General features: G+C 45.7%; 1 protein-coding gene across 1 annotated transcript in view; it reads left to right on the top strand.

Annotated features, from left to right (window-relative positions):
• Positions 1-20,059, top strand: part of PPP1R16B (protein phosphatase 1 regulatory subunit 16B) — a 96,799-nt gene that overhangs the window by 10,727 nt on the left and 66,013 nt on the right. Inside the window, exon 2 of the mRNA XM_061208950.1 lies at positions 15,248-15,598. Within this exon, the coding sequence (XP_061064933.1) occupies positions 15,349-15,598 (250 nt within the window). The 5' untranslated portion in view covers positions 15,248-15,348. The remainder of the gene's footprint in view (positions 1-15,247; positions 15,599-20,059) is intronic.

The raw sequence follows: 20,059 nt of genomic DNA, 5'->3' as shown, positions 1-20,059 counted from the left end.
GGAACTAAAGAGGAGAGAGAAACCCGTTTGGCACAAGGCCGATAAAGAACAACTCGGAGGGAATAAAAGGAGCATGGAGACAATATCCTGTAAATGAGATGAGGCAAGTCAAGTGCTGAGCACGGTGCCTGGAAAGCACTTAAGAGATGATAGATATTATCATTACAGCACTTGGGCTAGCTCTCAAAGAACAAGGAAAAGCTTGCCAGGTGGAGGGAAAGAAGGGTACTGCCACTCCTTGGAACAGCATGAATGAAGGTGAGGTGGGGAGTGAGGCGGAGAGAAAACTCCATGGGCTTTGTAGAGGAGAAATGTAAATCTGTGTTCAAATCCTAGTTCTGCCTGCCACTCCCTAGTTGTGACTTTGGGCATGTCAAGATGAGCCTCCATTTCCTACTCTATCTACTGGAGATAATGAGACCTGTTTTTAAAGGCTCCTTGTGGGGATTAAAGTTAATTTATGGGCAGTACCTGACACATAGCAGAGTCTCAGCAAATGGTGGGTACCATTGTTGGAGTGTGAATCCACCAGACCTATTAAGTGTAGCTGGAAAATTGAGTGTTTAGTGGACTTGGTGGGGGTGGGAGGGAGGTTAGGACGACCAGAGGTAAAGCTAAACATGTCAAGGCCAGATACTGGATGGTCTGGTCTCTGAGGCTAAGAAGTTTAGACTTTACAGGCACTGGGGAGACATTATACGCTTCCCTACAAGGGAAATACAGGATCAGACTTGGGTGCAGAATGAAAACTCTGCCAGTGGTGTGGATTGTGGGTTGGAAGGTAAGAGATGGAGGCAAGGAGACCATTTTGGGAAGTGTTGCCTCCCACGTTCCTGTCTTGACAACCCACAGCTCGCATTAGCCAAGTGGAAGCTCTGTTAAGTCCTGCAGACAAGTGCTGCCTGGAGAGGCAAATCAGGGCAGTGGTTCAGAGCATGGGCTTCAGCGTCAAGGCCAATGTGGATCTGAATCCTAACCCTGTCACTTACTGGCTGTGTGACCTTGGGCAATTACTTAACCTCACTGAACTTTAGTTTACTCTTCTGTAAAATGAGGATTAATAGTACCTTTCTCATAGGCTTATTGTGGGATTAAATGAGATAGTGTAGATAAAGCAGCTAGCTTAGCTCCAGGAATGTAGTAAGTGTTCAATAAGAGTTAATCATTAAAAATTGTAAAATTGTTTATTTCACCACGGAACCCTTTTTCCATGTAACACCTGTTAACCTCCTCTGGAGCTACCAGTGATCCACAGAAAACATCCTGCTTTAAACTTTCTGGAGAAGCAGCAGCACTTTCTGCTCCAAGAAATAAATAGTCAAGAGGGTTGCCAAGTTCTAACACAGTGGTTCTTGGATGCATATTAGACCCACCTGGGGAGCTTTTTAAAAATTTCAATGCCTGGCTGCACCCCAGACCAACTAAACTGGAATCTCTTGAGATGGGACCCCGTATTTTAAAAATTTTAATGGTTTATTAAGGTAAAGCAAACACAGAAAAGTACCCACATCCTAAGTGAATGAATTGTCACAGATTGAACATGCCCGGGTAAGCCATATCCTGCTCAAAAAACTGAATATTATCAGCACTTGAGAAGCCCTTCTTCAGTCCCTTCCCAGTCACCCCCACTCCAAAACCACCATTCTGATTGATAACAACATAGATTCCTTTTGCCTGTTGTTGAATTTTACATAAGTGGAATCATATAGTATGCATTTTTGTGTTTGGCTTATTTTGGTTAACAATGTGAGAGATCCAGATTGTCAAGTGTAATTGTATATTACTCATCCGTTCCATTGTGTGAGTACACCAAAATTTTTTTCCAAACTACTCTTGGTGGGCATTTTGGATAGTTTACACTTTGGGATTATTACAAATAGTGCTGTCAACATTCTTGTAAATGCCTTTTGGTAAATGTATATAGAAATTTCTGTTGAGTATATTCCTAGGAATGAAATTGCTAGATTATAGGGCATCATATGTTCAGCTTTAGAAGATATTGCTTGAGCAGTTTTTTAAAGTGGCTGTACCAATTTATATTCCCACTCAGTTTATAAGAATTCTTGCCAACCACTGGTACTTTCTGTCTTTAAAAAAGAAAGGCCACTCTGGTGGATATATAGTAGTCATGCTCTGCGATCTTAATATAAGTTCCCAGCATCTCCAGGTGATTCCAACTTTGTAGCCAAGTTTGAGAACCTCTTTCCTGCCAGGTGTTGAAAAAGCAAAACACGCATTAATGGAACTGTATAAAGAGGTGTTATAATGGCAAGTGCCTCCCCATTGACTCTCTTTGACGTCTGTACCCAGAGTTTTTTATAGATCTGATCTGTCTAATCAGCAGGGGAGGCTGATTTTGCTGTGGAAGGAGAATGTAGAGGTGTATTAAACCTGACAGCCTGTGCCTCATTCATGTGTGCTTTATGTGGGCAAATGGTTCCATCAGGAGTGATCTGGAAGCTGGGAAGAGCCCATGAAAGGACTTCAATCTCTTCTTCCAATTTAAGACCTGAAAGAGAAAGGAGGACATGAGAAGTGACAAGTAGTCTATACAGATGTCATCAGATGAAAATATCTGGTCTTTGGGATCAGGATTTAATATTTTATGCTGTATTTTTGCTCCCCAAAGCTTGCCCAAGACCTGGCACTTGGAAGGTGCTCCAAAAAAAAAAAAAGTCATTGAAGTCAATATTAGAACTATGTAACTGGCTCTAGTGAAAAGCACAACTCACATGGATGCAGAGAAAGCTGTTGGTGTGGATTTATCTAATCTGATTAATAGTTTCACGTCTCTTCTTTGTGGTTTCTGTGTTGTGGCTGGTATTTCCTATTTGTTCATTTATTACAAGCATACTTTCCTTTATACCCTTAAAGGAAATAAGGGGTCATTTTGCGGGTAGATCTCTATTGTGCCTTTCCTCTTGAGTTTGAGTCATATTTTCCTTTTTTTTTTTTTTTTTTTTTTTGGCCACGCTGAGGCATGTGGAGCTTAGTTCCCCGACCAGGGATTGAACCCACACCCCATACAGTGGAAGCATGGAGTATTAACCACTGGACCTCCAGGGAAGTCCCTTTCCTGTTTGCTTTAAAAAAAATTTTTTTTTCTGGTAATTTTAGGTTACATCTTGAACATTGTGAATGAGACTTGAAGAGACTCTTGGTTCTATTATGTTCCTCAGAACAGTAATGACTTTTAAAAAAATCAGTCAGTTAACTTGACCAAACAAACTCTAAATTCAGTTTCCCCCTGGGTAGGCAGCAGCTGAAATCTTTCTTCAGTTCTTTTAGCCTTAGTTGGGCTGCTTGGAACCTGCCCTGCACATGCATCATTCAGAGAGATTTGGACAGAATCTATACTCAGCATTTGGGGCTACCATCTGTGACTCTTTTCTGGGATGCTTTCTCTTCACTTCCCAACTGTAGTTACCTGAACTCTGTCCTTTAATTCCTCAAACGGTAAGAGCAAAGGTTCTCATCCAGGTTGTAGCCAACAGGTATAACACTGACTGGGGCCTGCCCTCGGATAAAAAGCTACAAAAACATGGAATTCACCTAGTGCAAATTTCTTTCTTTCATGTGTTGACTCCCCTCCGGTTTCTGTCTGCTTGTGGTTGAACAAATTTAGTGCCTTCCAATAGGTTATGTGTGTGTGTGTGTGTGTGTGGTGTGTAGAGTTCACAATAGTTATATGTGAGGGGGTGGGTCCAATAAGAGCTACTCTGCCTTTACCAGAGCAGAACTTTTCTGATCAATAGTTTTGTTCATTAAGGGACCCTTAGGACCCCCATGCTTTATGGCTTAGCACATAGTAGATGGTAATAAATATTTGTTGATTGGTTAAATGAATGCAGCTTTAAATTAAAAGTGGAAGTGAATTAGAGGAGAAAACTGCCAGAAGAAAATTCTGAAATTAGTTACTTGTTGATGACATCAGGCATAAAATAGAAAGAGTGTTTAGCAATTTGCTGGAGAAAATGATGAGTGAGAGGACTGAAATTATATTAGGGCTCTGAGTGTAGACCAAAGTCTCTAACAAAGTGAACCTGAGATTTCAACACGAGGAGATAAGTTCAGTTGTGACAGTAACATCACTTTCATGGGATTGAATCTATGGCTTATGGAGAATTTTCAATGGAAATAAGGGGTCAGAGGGGAAGCAGAGGTATGCTTGGAGTTCTGTACACCCAAGAGGAGCCAAGAGGAGGGAATCAAAGTGAAGGGACTTTGGCTGGAGATCAAAGAGGGGAGGAACGAAAGTAATGTAAAGGCAGGTTACTACAGCTTGCTTCTCTCTGCATGGTGACCTGGAAGGTCACAAATCCCGTACAGAGAGACTTCAAAGCCTGTGTATTGGATGGAAACTTCATTTACCCAAATGCTGAGTGTCTGGAAGCTTCCTGATTTATTCTACTGACAGCTTCATCTCCCAGAGAGTAGAGGAGAGAAGACAGTTGCTGTTATGAATCTGGTTTGGGAGCTGTTGGGTAAAGTGAAAATGAGAAAGCGCTCACCAAGAAAGGGAACAGTAGTCATAGGGGGCTGAGCTCATAGGGTTTGGAAGGCAGTTTTATGAAATTTAGGATGAGATACATATATTTCCTGCCTAAGCCTCCAAAGGTGATGACAGCTCCAATAGTAAGGGAAGTTATGACTGTAATCAATTATCCTCACTCTGCATAGATTTCATTTATTTTCCTGCAAAGAGTTCTCTTCTTGCTTCTAGTCGTGCTTTTGTGGGCCATCTTTCCTGTCTGACATTTTCTCTATTTTCAAGCAGGGGAGATAATAAAAAATACTTAACCATCATGGCATATGATTGAGCAATCAGAAAAGATGCCAGCTATAGACAACTGGAATAGCCCTACTTATGGGTTCCTTAACCTCTCTAAGTCTCAGTTTTCTCCTCTTTGAAATGGGAACAACACCTACCGCAGAGTTGGCACAATGATTCCAAGAGATGTTACATGTAAAGAATTTGACCCATGGAAGATGTGCTGTGCACAGAAGCTGCCATTTTTACCCTGCATTCTTTATCTCTGGGTTCCTTTCATTTACATATTTTATAAGTTCTGAGATGCTTATGTTTTAGTTTTGCTTTTTTTTTTTTAAGTGGATCGGTCTTATTTTACTTTTTTTTTTTTTTGGCCCACACTATGCAGCATGTGGGAGCTTAGTTCCCTGACCAGGGATCGAACCCGCGCCCCCTGCATTAGAAACGAGGAGTCTTAACCACTGGACTGCCAGGGAAGTCCCACTTATGTTTAGTTTCATTAAGCATATGTTTTTACTCTATACTGATTTCAGCAAGTATTTGCTTTATTACCAATTGATCTGTCTGGTTTGTTAGTCGAAATGTCCTCTTATCTCCTTGATGATTAATACCTTGGATTTTCTGAAATCTTCTTGTGTTTCATGAGGAAGATGTTTTAAAGCACTTGTAGTTCTTTTAGAGTTTTTTCCTGGTTCCTTCTCCTTTAATATATGTAGACAATGGAATTAGACAGACCTGGGTTCGGATCCCAGCTCCACCACTTACTGGCTGTGCAGTTAATTGGTACCCATTGTCTGCATTGCTCTAGCCCTTTGTCTCCTCATTCTTTCTTCCTCCAGCGTAGGACTTTCTCCTTTGAGTCCAACTCTCTGTTTTTTATTGTCCTTGTTTCCTTGGAATTATTCTCCAAACCTCCATGAACAAACTCTATGAAAAGCTTTTTAAAATTCCCATCCCAGCTACTTCCTAATTGGCTAAGAACACCCCTGGCTAAAGGGAAGGAGATAGCTCGCTAGGGATATCTTTGAGGTTTCTGAAGTGGAGGGAGGGGCTTCCGCAGACCACAGTCCCCTTCCTCCTTTATGTTGGTAATGCTGTGAAACCCAGGATGCCTAGGATGGATGAGAGAGTGATCCTTGGCTGATAGTGATCCCTGCCCCTCCCTCTTTAACCCCATCCAGTTACCAGCAGGACACTTACCTCCCTACTTTCCAGGGTCCGGGTTGGGAGGGGTGGCAATTCCACAGGGGCTGCCAACCTTTGCTTGAGTTGGTTCAGCATACTGCTTCCTAGAACCAGGATCCAGTCAATTTAAGGGGATGGAGTCATGGAGGACAGGTCTTCATTCTACCCCCTAGTGCAAGTTATTGGAGAAATTCTTACTAGAACCTAAGATATTCTTGATTCCTGTCTACCACTGAGGCCACAGTGACTTTTGTTCTGGGTTGAATGATATATTGATATTGAGGGGCCCTTTCACTCAATCTGATAACTTTCCAGATGTCTGTGTTTGAGACTAGAGGATTTTGAACAACGGGGCAAAGGCAAGTATTGAAATCCAAGTAGGCAAGCGTGATGTAGAACAGAGTTGTATGCTCAGTATGCGTGCAGCCAATTCCCACTCCTTTATCTGTGGCAGACATTACTAATCAATCACAGCCCTCATTCCTCCTGTTATCACACGTGGCCTCATAACCTCTGTCCTCAAAGTGCTCCAAGAAGCCACCACCAACCTAAGAGTTGGCACAACAGAGGAAAGCTCGTCCAAGGATGTCATGCTGAGAGAGGGAGGCAGAGGTGGCAGAGGCCACTCCAGCCTTAGTCAGTGTGAATAGCCATCCCCTATTTAATAAATGTGTAAACCAGGAGGGCATTCTGTGGCCACACGTGGCCTCCTTTGGAAAACGATCCCTCTAGCTGCAAAGGGAGTTTTTATCTCTCTGCAAGGGAGGGGGTGGACCACACTCCCCCAAGCCTGGAGAAGCAGTATGTGTAATTTGACTCCCGTTTCCCCGTGCTTAGCTATTACATAAGCTTCTTTAGAAGACTGGCTGGCTTAGCACCGTGACTGTGACTGACTAATGTGTTCGTAGACATCATGTCATCTTCGCATGTGCCCCATCCTTGGCACCTTTGTTCTGTCCCCTGCAGCCGCCTCCACAGTGGCATTCTTACCCATAAGTAGGTGGGCCTCTCTGTGGGTTCAGGTTCAAGGAGAGAAGCTCAGCATGGAAGATGGTTGTGTTCACGGGTTTTCCTTCACCCCTTCGAGCTGTGGCTTCCTCTGAAGTTTTCTCAGAGCTGAGTCTGAGACAGCTGCCTCACCTTCACAAGTAGAAATGAATCTAAAACATCGTCAATCGATATCTACTTGCAATGGTTCTTCCACACTGTCTAGCCTGGTGGTTACCAAGTGCTGGGCTGCAAATATACATGATAGAGTCTTACTGCTAATACAGATGATCTGTCTGCCAGGTTGGGATTGGGGTTCACTGAGCCAGTCCCACCTCCAACCCAATATGGACCTTCTCTCTCTGCAGCCTCATGAGTGACCATGGAGTTCCTGGTGGTGGGGACCCCAGCATCACACCATGGCTGGGCTTTGAATCACCAGTGTTAGACAGTTCTTCCTCATTCCAGGCTGATCCTACTTTTTTTTTTTTTCCCTGCGCCACGCAGCATGCAGGATCTTTAGTTCCCTGACCACGGATCGAACCCACGCCCCCTGCAGTGGAAGCATGGAGTCTTAGCCACTTTCTGCCAGGAAAGTGCCGGGCTGATCCTCCTTCTTCATTTTGCCTGTTTATGATCCCAACTCTGCCCTCTAGAGAACAAAGCTAATCCTTTCATTCATGGCTTTCATTAAGGCCTGGTCCTATATTACCAAAATGGCCCAGCCAGTTCAGACAGAGGTCAACTGGGCTATTATCTCAATGCTGGACATGATTCTTTTCCTGAGAGAGCTCAAGATGCTTTAGTTGCTTGATCGATCGCTCTGTTCTTGTTGAACTCGTGGTTTTCGAGTCCTGCCACCCTCCCCTCTCCTCCATCCCTGCCCCCCACCCCCCAAGGTCTTGCCAAATTGGGTTATAGTTAGTGGGCTTCAGAGAACAGTGACAAATCAAGGCCAAGCCCAGGGCCACCACTCAGAGGTCTGAATGAAGGAGCACAGCTGGGAGAGGCAGAGTTAAGGAGCAGACCCTCAGGGACCCGAGTCCCACAGCAGATTTAAAACCAGGATGTCTGTCTAGGATGACTGTGCACGAAATCTAGAAGGTTCATTACAGCAGGGGTAGAACAGAAAGTCTACAGAATCCCATGAGAATGGAGTTGGTGGGGGGACAAGGCTAATTTCTAATTCAGATTTTGGAGCACCAAGGGCCCCAGAAGTCTCTTTGTTCATGAGTAAAGCATCTTTATACTGGGGGGTGGGGAGTGAGCAGGAAGGGGGAAATGACGCTATTATTCAAAGGAGCGTGCTGTGGGAGGGCGGAGGTGTGCATCCTTTAGGAGAGAAAGTGGGTCCCAAGTGAGCTCGGAGCAGGGAAAGCCGGTGCAGCGTTTTGTTTTGCTTTTTCCCTCGTGCTCAATGGTACAGGAAGCACGAGGCGCAAGCACTCACGGCCTTCCTCCAGGGAGCTGCCAAGGTTCCGTGGAGAATAGCTGAAGAACAAGAAAAAAAATCTTAACGTTTTCTGTTAACAGTGTGAACTTTGAGGCACTGTCTGACTCATGTTTTAAAGTCTCTTCAATTTGAATTCACCTTCCTTCGTGTTGTTTTTCTCAAGGCACTGGGCTCTAGTCCAAAGTTGTGTCAACCAGCCGCTCCTCTGGGATGGAGGCGTCGCAAGGCCTGGGTCCCCTTCCCCCCACCTCAGGGGGCGGGGCTGCCGTGGAAACCTGGCTTTGGCCTTCCCGCCCTTCTTCAAGGCTGGCCCTCAGCTTGGGCCTGGAGGGCCATAAGATGGCCATTCTAGGGGAAGTGGAGGTATCTGGCGATATGCCCCAGCAAGAGACCACTCATTCTGATTCAGGCAACATCTCCTTCTGGGGCTCCCATTCCTGCATCCCTAAAAGTAGCATAAATGTCTGTTAGGGTACTCTTGGCTACAAGTAACAAAATCAATTCAACTGGCTTAAATAATAAAGGAGATAAAGTCCAGAGGTCCCTAAATTAAAGGACCCTGTTTCCCTCCTCTGACTCCCGAGTATTGGCCTTATCCAAAGCCCGGCTTCCAGCAGCAACTGGGGTTCATGCTTCCCGTTCATGGGCATGGGAAGAGACAGCTTCTGATTGGTCCAGCTTAGGTCATGTGCCTACCCCCAACCAATCACTCTGGCTGGGCTTAGGCTGTTGCTCATGGACTCTGGCCAATCAGCACGGAGTGATAGGGAACTACACAGACCATCACCAAGCTGTGTATTTCAATGGGCCCATGCCTTTCTTCTTCTTCTCGTTTCCTCAGAGACATATCATCCCCCAAACAACACTCTTATAATAGCCTTCTTTTCATTTTTGGGGGAGGGGAGGGATTCTGTAGTGCACCCTGCCCAGCCCGCCTCCACCTCGTCCCCAAGCGCAGCTGCAGCCCCTGCTTCCCTACACTGCTTGGCAGCGAGGGTTAGTGGATACACCAACAGGAATCCAGTTCGGCTTTGTCAGACAGCAGTCAGAGGCTGAATGAAGGCTTACTCCAACTGCCTGTTCCTGCCTCACTGAGGGTTAAGGGCGTTGGCCTCAGACTTGGGGCTGCCCAGAATCGGGCTACTTTGGTTCATCCACCCAGACCTGACACAGCCACTGGTTGGAAAAATTATCAAGTACCGTACTTTGTTTTCCCCTTGCTTCTGATTCCTCTTTTCACAGCGCATACACTTCCTGGATAACCTCACCCCAACCTGGCCTCTGCGGACCCCTCCCCCACCCGCGTCTCTAGCCTAATCATTCCATTAGCTCGCGTGCCCACATCGTGCCCAGTTCTCTTCAAGATGGTCCATTCGGATGCTCCCACAACACACTGGGCTCAGTATGTCTCCGTGGAGCTGGTTTTCCTCCAGTGAGGTCCTCCTTGGGGATCTCCTTTAAGAGTTAACGATGCCTGGAATTCTCTGGCGGTCCTGTGGTTAGGGCTCCAGGACGCTTCCACTGCAGGGGGCATGGGTTCAATCCCTGGTGGGGGAACTAAGATCTCGCATGCCACGCGCAGCGGCCAATAAATAATAAATAAATAAAAACTCCCCTACCCTTAAAAGAGAGAGAGAGAGAAAAAAAAAGAGTTGATAATGCCATTGCTCTCCTGGGTCCTGGCAGTTTGGGCTGTGTCCCCATCACCAACCAGGGCTATCTCTGGAAGTATGGGCAGGGGCACCGGGTCTCACGAGGGAGCCAGTCCACAGCTCATAGGAGCCAGGACTTCTGTGGGCTGCCCCAGCACCCAGGCCAGTGCCCTGTCTTAAGGGCTGCCCAGCTGCTGTGTTAACAGCACTGATGGCAATTCTTTAATTAGACCAAGCAGGGTTTTCTTGGACGGGGGTGGGAGGAGGTGTGTGGGTCTATTGGGGGAAACTAGGTCACCTGAAAACCAGCAGTCAAGAGGGAGCTGTCCTGGAGCCCCAGCTCCAGGGAACCCAGAGGGGCGAGCCGGGTGGGAGCTGGCAGAGAGAGGAAAGTCAGAGAAAATGTGCTCTGGCCCCCTTTTTTGGCTCTTGGGAGGCATTGTTCTCACCTTTCTCCAGGGGGCTGGGCAACTGCCCTTAATTCCTTTACCCAAGCAAACTGTCCAAGCCAGGGAAGGCACAGCAGTGAGTGCCTTCTGTCTGCCTGGGGCCCCCCACCCTGAGGCCCAAGGAGGGAGCATTATACTGGGAGTCAGGCCCAGGGTTCAAGTTACTGCTCAGTCTCTGTATCCCGTGAGTGTGTCCTCCACTCCCTTGTGCCTCTGTTTTGTCATCCATCCAATGGGTAGGGACTGTACCTGTCTTTACCCTTCTGTATACCTAGCTCTCAGTGCAGTCCTGGCCATGTGATAGATGCCCAATAAATATTTGTCAGATGAAGTAATGAGCTCCTATGAGTGCTTCTTTTATAAGATTGTTGTCACTGAGGATCAGTGACCAGGACGGTTTCCCAAATGTCAATCACAATTTTTGCCAGCACGAAATACCATCATTATTTAATTTTTCTTTGCTACCACCTTGCAAGATTTCCACTGAAGTAGATTTATTTAAAAAGGAAATTTTATTTCACTACCATAAATAAACACTAACTGTGAAACCAAATCCACAGGGAAAAAAAAATCATTGTTATTACATTCTGTCTTAGATACCATTTCTTGCCCAAGGCTATTAGCCTGAGGCCTGCTTTCTCTTTGTTTAAGAGGGAAATTGACATGGTTATAAACGTGGTTATAAAGATGTCTATTAGCAACGAACTATTAGCACTTTCTTCTGGAGACAATCTGATAGACTGAAAAAGAAATGAAAAGGAGGTAACTTGGTGTCTCTGATTCCATGTTATATCAAGTCTTGTCCTGAACTTTTGAAAATTCCCTCGGTATGGGTTCTCTTTCTACACTTAGGGAAACACCTGGCTGGGATGATGGCTGAGGATGTTCTTGGAAAAGGATTAAGGCCTTTAACAGGGTGATTGATATGATTATTCTTATCTTCAGTCTTAGCATGTTTTTGGTACCTACCACTTAGTAGGTGATCAGTGAATACTTAATAATGAAGAAATGAGTAACCATCTGTGTACAGAATCTTAGGGCTGAAAGAAATTGTACAGAACACTTAGGCTGATCTGTCATTAGTAGAAATTGTATTCTCCGGTGAGTGACGGAGAATTTGCCACCTCCAGAGACAGCCACTGGACCACAAGCCCTTGTTCAATTGCTTGTTGGACAGCTCTGGAGGCCAGGTGCCTGTTTTTTTTCGGTGCACACTACTGTTCCCCTATGCCTTGGTCCTGTTCTGCACTGGGGAGACTCACAGACTATCTTCTCTTTCTTGTGCAGATTGGACTTGTGGATATTTGGAGACTGCTGTCTCATTCCGCCTAAGGCAGGGCTTGCAAACTGAAATGACCATAGGAGCTGGCAAGTGATGCCAATTAGTGAAGGAGGTCAGGTGGGAGTAATGGGGGGGTAGTGGGGACTATGGGAAATTAGATGGGCCCCATCTAAAGGGGACAGTCCTACTCCAAACCTGCTGATAATTGCCACGTGAGCCCAGTGTGGCCAGGTACTGAGATGTTCTAAGAAAAGCTGAAAATCTGATTTTGGATATAAAATCTTCAAGTTTTAAAAGTTAGCAATGAATGACAATACTGTAAACTGTGGTGTGGGCCAAAAACCAACCAAGCAAACACAAAAACATGATGTGAACCACAGGGGACTTTCTGGTTGTCTGGCCTTGTACCACAGGTTGCTCACTGCTTCCCACAAGACTCCTGTTCCCATTGGGCTGGGCAGTCCCATCCACTTCCAGCCATGTTTGTGCATGTTGGTTCCCAGAATTTCCTCCATGGTGTTCAGCCCCTCTCCATGCCTTTGTACATTGCCAAGCTCCCATGTCTGCCTTCTTCACCTGGTGGACTACTCATCCTTGGAGTTTCAAATCAGTTGCCTTCTACTCTGGAGAGCCTTTTCTGATAACCTTAGGCAGAAAAGGTCTTCCATTTTCTAGCTGTGTGATGTAGGGTAGTTTACTTAATCTCTCGGTGCCTCAGTTTTCTTATCTGTGAAATGGGGATGATAATTGTACCTATCTCATTAGGTCATCAGAAGGATTAGATTAGTTTACAGATAGATGACAGACAGGCAGACTTGGGTTTCCTAGAAGGCAGAGCTGATCCTCAATCCATCTCTGAACCAGAACTCATCACAGGGCAGGTTTCATTGTTTGATTCCTTGAAGAAGTGGGGGAAAGTAAATATGTGGTCCACTAGCTCCCAGTGAGTTCTGACCATCATGATGATACAGCATGGTTGTGAATTCAACTCTTCTGAGCTCCTTACTTTTAAAAAGGAATATCTATCTAAATGACTAAAAAACAGTGAGCACGCCAAATTCTGGCAGAGAAACTGGATCACTCACACATGGCTGGTGGGAATGAAAAAATGGTACAGCCACTTTGGAAAATAGTTTGACAATTTCTTATGAAACTTGTACTCTTGGGTATTTACTCCAGAGAATTGAAAACTTCTGTTCATACAAAAACCTGTACATGAATATATTAGCCCCAAACTAGAAACAACCCTGATGCTCCTCAATGAGTGAATGGATAAACAAACTGGGGCACATCCATAAAGTGGGGATACCACTCAGCAACCAAAAAGGAATGAACTACTGTTATGCAAAACAACTTGGATGAATCTTAAGGGATGTTGAGTGAAAAAAGTCAATTCCAAAAGGTTACCCACTGTCTGATTCTTTTATATAACATTTTTGAAGTGACAAAATTCAAGAGATGGGGAATAGATTAGTGATTGACAAGGGCAAGGACAGGAGTGCATTGGGAGAGGGGGATGAGGGATCCTTGTGTGATGGAACTGTTTGTATCTTGACTGTGGTGGTGGATACACAAACCTACACTTGTGACAAAATTGCTTAAAACTAAACACACACACATACAAATGAGTACATATAAAACTGGGGACATCTGAATAGATTGATAGGTTGTATCAACGTCAGGTTCTTGGTTTTGACACTGTACTGTAGTTTTGCAAGATGTTACCTTTGGGATAAACTAGGTAAAGTTTGCACGGGATCGTTCCACATTATTTGTTACAACTGTATGTAAATTTATAATTATCTCAAAATAAAAAGTTTAACTAATTGAAAAAGCATTGCAAGATACTGAGAACAAAACAAAAGGCAACCAAGGGCAGTTTGCTTGTTTCCTGCTGAGCCTTGCCATTGGCTTATGTTTATCCTTTTTTTTTTTTTAAATAAATTTATTTACTTATTTATTTTTGGCTGCGTTGGGTCTTCACTGCTACACGGGGGCTACTCTTCGCTGCAGTGTGCGGGCTTCTCATTGCAGTGGCTTCTCTTGTTGTGGAGCTCGGGCTGTAGGCGCGAGGACTTCAGTAGTTGTGGCATGCGGGCTCAGTAGGTGTGGCGCACGGGCTTAGTTGCTCCGTGGCGTGTGGGATCTTCCTGGACCAGGGCTCGAACCCGTGTCCCCTGCATTGGCAGGTGGATTCTTAACCACTGTGCCACCAGGGAAGTCCCTGGCTTATGTTTATCCTTGAGATCAGGTCCACTCAGACCCCAGGAGCCTTTGCCCTCTGAATATTGCCAAGCCAACCCCTTCCCCATTCCTCCTGTGTATGCTCCAGTCTCTTCAGGGAGAGACCTGAAGAACATTCTGAGCTCCTGAGGGTCCAGCCGAAGGCTGAATCCTGGTCTTTAGCCTCCTGAGGACCAGCAGCTCCAGAGTGAAGCAGGGAACCCAGGAGATTAACAATCACCTGCTGAAGTCCAGTGCTATGCTGATCCCCTTTGTGATAGTGAGCATTTCCACAGCACATAAATGTAGGCCTGTACCCAGCATCCTGCAATCTTCCACCAGCCTTGCCCCCATGGGTTCCCAGATGTGCTGCGTTTACATGTCCCTGCTTTTCTTCCTCCAAGCTTGTTTCTCTTTGCTATAACTTGTTTCTCTTTGGTATAACTTTTTTCGTCAGCTCTTTCTTCCTTGAACATCCTGTAAATTCTGGGAGGTGGATACAAAATTTTACAGGTGGGAAAACAGGCTTAGAAAGGCTCAAGTTGTTCCAAGACCTTTTCCTTCTGCATCTGAGAGCCCATAGGGTCTGTGCTTACAGGAAGACAGCACCCACTTGGCTTCACACTGAAATTTTGTTGACTTCATGTTGCCCAAGAACTGATGAGAGCAAGAGGTGTGAATTTTTTTAAAAAAGTCATCCAAAGAGGAAAACTTCAACTAAGGTTTTCTAGGTCCCAATAGTTCCGCAGCTATTTGTGGGTCTTAGGACCCCTTTATACTCTTAAGATTAAGGTTCCCAAAGAGCTTTCATTTATGTGGATTATATCTGTCAATATTAACCTATTTTGTAATTAATACAGAGACATTCAAAATATAATCCTCATTCCTTTAAAACTAACAAAAAACCCCTTCTATGTTATAAAAAGAAACCCCGTATGTGTTATAACAATAGAACAACCTTATATGAAATTACAGTATGACCACCCGAAAGTAAGGATTATTATGTGACCGTGATGGAGGTGTTAGCTAACAGTGGTAATCATATTGCAGTATATCAAATCAACATGTTGTACACTTGAAACTTACACAATGTCATAGGTCATGTATATCTCAATTAAAAAAAAGAAAAATAGTTAAGATAGGGGGAAAAAAGCGTTTGGAACATGGGGCCGGGTGACATCATCAGATCGGAGTTTTGAGCCTGACAAGCATGTCCATGTGTGTCTCTCCCCTTCCCCGCCACAGGCTCCAGCATGCGGTCCCAGCCCCGCAGGAGCCCCCATGCCGCCCCAGCCCCCGGCGCGCTGTGCTAGCCTCCAGCCAGGGCGCGGGGAGGCGCGGAGGCCATGGCCAGCCACGTGGACCTGCTGACCGAGCTGCAGCTGCTGGAGAAGGTGCCCACGTTGGAGCGGCTGCGCGCCGCCCAGAAGCGCCGGGCCCAGCAGCTGAAGAAGTGGGCACAGTATGAGCAGGACCTGCAGCATCGCAAGCGCAAGCATGAACGGAAGCGCAGCACGGGCGGCCGGCGAAAGAAGGTGTCCTTCGAGGCCAGCGTGGCCCTGCTGGAGGCCTCGCTTAGGAACGACGCCGAGGAAGGTAGGTCACTCCTGGTCCTGGTTGGTGGGTGGCCACCTGGGCCTCTTGGATTCTGGGTTCTGTGCCAGTGGAGGGGAGAGCTGGGTGGGTCTGGCCCTCGCCCACGTTTGCGCAGCCCCACACATCTTAGGAGATGGATGCTCCTAGGAAGGGCTCTGAAATCTGAGACTTCTTTTTGAAAACAAGAATACCAGCCTTTGGCTAATGAATACTCATTTTCCTTCCCTCCCACTAATACTGACGGTCAACCTACATCTTGTGCATTACTATTCCAGATATGGTGGTGAACCAGTTGGATTTGGTTTCTCTCCTCCAGGTGCTCAGTACTCACAGGACTTTGCATTTCCTAAGCTCCTCCTCTGTACGGCAGAACTGTCTGCTGGTCCCTTTTATTCGGTCTTCACTTTCGAGGTAGATGGTTTAGAGGGGTGGAGAACAGCATAGGCTCTGTGGTTAGATGACCCAGGTCTCAAGCTGGTTTTGGGAATTATCCCCTGGGTGACCCTGCCAAGTCTCTTCAGCTCCCTGTACCTTAGTTTCTGCCTCTGTAAAATGGGGATAATAATAGTATCCACCTCCAGGGCTTGCTGTGAACACTAAAATAGAGAATACCTGCAAGTCCTTGACATGGTCCCTCCTACTGTGTAAGTGATTAGTATGTTTTAGTTTATTATATTGTTACTATATTTTATTTCATTATATTTATATACATTTATATAAAATTATACTTGTATAAAATTACATTTATTTAAAGAGTGTCCAGCAAGTCTAGAAACAGAGACGAATGTACACAGTGTTGTCTAGGACATTTTCACTCTGTAAAACGGATGAATAAATAAATATGAACACATATATGCATTCATATAATCTGTTTCCAGATTTTATGGATACCCTGTACTTGTTATATTTTATTTAGTTATTGTCATTATGTGTCTTATGATCCAGATATCATGATACCAAAGAGGCAGGTATAATAATACCCACTTTACAGATGGGGAAACTGAGACCCAGCAAGGTTCAGAAACTTGACCAAGGGAGGAGAGCTGGAATCAGAACTCCCAGGATCCAGGCTCTTGTCCCTGGCTTCATGGCCTCGTGGGTTTGCTCCGCATTATAAGAGTGAACAGAGGATCGGTGATTTGGCCAAAGCCCTCTTCTCTGAGCATGCTCTGAGGGGTCACGCCTGCTCACTGTGCAGCTGAGATGTGTCCATGCATCCCGTGTTCCCCTCAGCAGGCTCTGGTTCCTCCCTGTATATGAATCCCTTCTGCCTGTCCTTGGAGGGACCTAGCCATGTTTCCTGGGTCTCTCTGGCCTCCTGTCTCCACACCCCCCCAGACACTTGGTGCTAAAGCAGCCAATAAAAGAACTGAGGGGTGGAGGCATTTACCACTCCAAAGAATATTAGGGTTTACAAGAGTATTAAGGTCCTCAGGTTCTAGAACCCTCTGAGAAGCACACTTCCCTTTCTGCCCTGGTTACAGAGAGCTCTGGGAACTGAGTAGAGAGGCATTCCCGGAACCACTCAGCTGCAAAAAGCGCAGCCAGAGCCTGGGGTGAGCAGCCCCTGTGAGAGAGGCGTGAAATCTCAGGCTCCAGGGACGTGGCCCTGAGAGGCTACTTCCCACGTGTCATTTGCCGGGTGACGCGTCGGGTCCCTCCCACTCAGTGGGCGGCACGTCATGACGTCTGATTTTGGCGTGGGCAGCGCTGCATCAGCCCTCCTTTCACACTCATCTTCCACCCCCGTCTCCCCTGACTGAGGCCCCTTTCCCCTCGCTGAAGGGGCTTTTCAGAGGCTCTGTGAGCTGGATGACCGGCTGCTTTGGAGCATCCGTGCCTCCCCCCAGCCTTCCGCTTCCCCAGCCCCGGCCCCCGCCCCCTGGCCCGCACCGCGGTGCGCTCCCACGGGTACAGGTTAGAAAGAGTGCTGGGCTTGGGTCCAAGGTCCAGGGGCCCCTCGGCCCTGCATGTGACCTTCAACAGCTTGTTTCACCTCTCCGGCTCCAGTTTCTTAATCTGTAAAAGGGGTTTTGAACGCTTGCCCTCAAGGGGGTGTAGCAAGAATTAGACAAGATCCTGGATGTCACAGCTCTTTGAAAAGTGACCCTGAACCCTGCACCAGCATGGTGATCATTTTAACACACTTTTCCCTATGTTTTTTTTATTTTTATTTTTTAAGACTTTAATGTTTTTAAGAACCCAAATACATGCTTCTGGTAAAAATCAAACTACATAGAAATGTAAAGAGTAAAAAGTCCCGTCCATCCCTCCTCCCTTCCTTCCTCCCTCCCTTCCTTCCTTCCTTCCTTCCTTCCTCCCTCCCTCCCTCCCTTCTGTGATTACTGCTGCTCTTAGTTTGATGTGCTTCCTTCTGGGCATTTTTCTTACTTACGTATTTGTAGACCTGGCGAAATAAAGAGCTAGTTTGTGATTTTTGTTTGTTTTGGTTTTTATGTAAGTGATGATATACTCGATATATTATTCTGTAGGTATTTACTTTTACCCAGCAGTGTATCTTGGAGGTGTTTTCATGCCAGTACAATGGGATAATAGATCTGCATTCTCCTTTTTAATTGCTTCGTAGTATTCTACAGTATGGATTCACCAGCATTTTTGAACTACTTCCTTTTTGTTAGGCATATAAGTGTTTTCAGTAGTTTTGCTTTTGCCACAGTGAATGTTCTGTGCACACATGCAAATGTTTATCTGTATATTAAATCTGAATAAGAAAAGTGATAGATCCCCCAGGCTGTTCCCCTGACAGCCAAGTGAGAGTGGAGGGCCAGAGCACTGCGCCCCGTGGCAGGCAGTTGGAGTGCGGTGAGAGGTGCCCCTGGGGTCCACAGTTATCTGGGTTTTGAGCGGGGGTGTGGAAGCTGCCAGCCACCAGCAGGCGCTGTCACCAGACTATGTTCAGCTTCCTGGCAGCATGACCAAGCCCGGTGCTCCCAGCTGGCTAGGACGGCTTCTGCATGCTGGGGAGCTGGTGCTGGGGCAGCTGCTGGGGAGTTAGCTGACAGTGGGATGGGAACGTGGGGTAGCAGCTCCCCCGCTCCCCTGAGCTCACAGCAGTGGCTGAGTCAACCTCCTCCACCTGCCAGGGTGATGTGCGTCATTCCTGGAGTAAGGCAGTGCTGGGGAACTCACTGACTTTCCTTCTCTGGCTCCGCATTGCCTCAGGCTAATGTCCGGGCACCAGGGACCCTCCGTGGCCTTGGACTTGCCTGAGCCCCATGTTCCCACTGCTGGGTATCAGTTCCAGCCACTTCCACCTCCTCTGGCTTCCTGCCCAAGCCCTGCGTTCTCTTACCTTTCCCCCTTTGCATATGCGGTTCCCTCTGTCTGGAACACTCTTCCCCTGACTAAGTCCTACACCCTTCAGGTTTAGGTCCTGTGGTACCTTCTTGGGGAGCTGTCTCTGATCCTTTTCTGTACCCTTTCCCCCATCACTAGGTAGAGCAGTAACTCAGTACACAGCTGACTTGGGTCCAAGGTCCAGGGGCCTTGGCAGTGCAGTGTCGTGGAGAGAAGCATAGTCTCCGGAGCTAGTTATCCAGGACTCCCCATCCCAGCTCTGCCGTATACTAGCTGCGCAACCTGGGAAAGTTCATTAATTTCTTGGTGCCTCGGTTTCCCCCATCTGTAAAAACAAGGATGATATAGTACACTTGCCTTAATTTAATCCTGTAGGATTAAATTGGGTTGACACATGTGGGAGTGGTATGGTAAGAAGTACATATGCTATACATATGATATCACTTCTATGTGGAATCTAAAATATGACACAGATGAACTTATTTACAGAACAGAAACAGACCCACAGACATAGAAAACAAACTTATGGTTGCCAAAGGGGAAAAGGGAGGCGGAGGGATAAATTAGGAGTTTAGGATTAGCAGATACAAACTACTGTATATAAAATAGATAAACAACAAGGTCCTACTGTATAGCACAGGGAACTATATTCAATATCTTGTAATAAACTATAATGGAAAAGAATATGAAAACGTATATATGTATAACTGAGTCACCTTGCTGTACACCGGAAACTAACACAACATTGTAAATTAACTATACTTTAATTTAAAAAATTTAAATGAGAAGTACATATGATATAAATTGTTGTTATCCTGCATTATCTATTATTCTACACTTACATAATCTATTATTAGTGTATATTCTGATTGTCATCATTATTATTATTTACCAAGTGCTTGCTTTGTACCAGGCTGCCTGCTTTACAGGCATTATCTCAGTTAATCTTTCCAGCAACCCTCTGAGGCAGAGAGTCAAACTCCATTCTTAAAAAACAGCTCTATTGAGCTTTAATTTACATATCATCAAATTTGCCCACTTTAAGTGTACAGTTCAATGATTTTCAATAAATTTACAAAGTTGGGAATCCATCACCACAGCCTCGTTTTAGAATATTCCATCACCCTAAAAAGAAACTTTGAG

Source organism: Eubalaena glacialis, chromosome 13 (assembly GCF_028564815.1).
Source record: "Eubalaena glacialis isolate mEubGla1 chromosome 13, mEubGla1.1.hap2.+ XY, whole genome shotgun sequence".
NCBI classification, from domain to species: Eukaryota; Metazoa; Chordata; class Mammalia; order Artiodactyla; family Balaenidae; genus Eubalaena; species Eubalaena glacialis.
The sequence above is the reverse complement of the archived record's forward strand: the minus strand, read 5'-3'. Positions and strand labels throughout refer to the sequence as shown.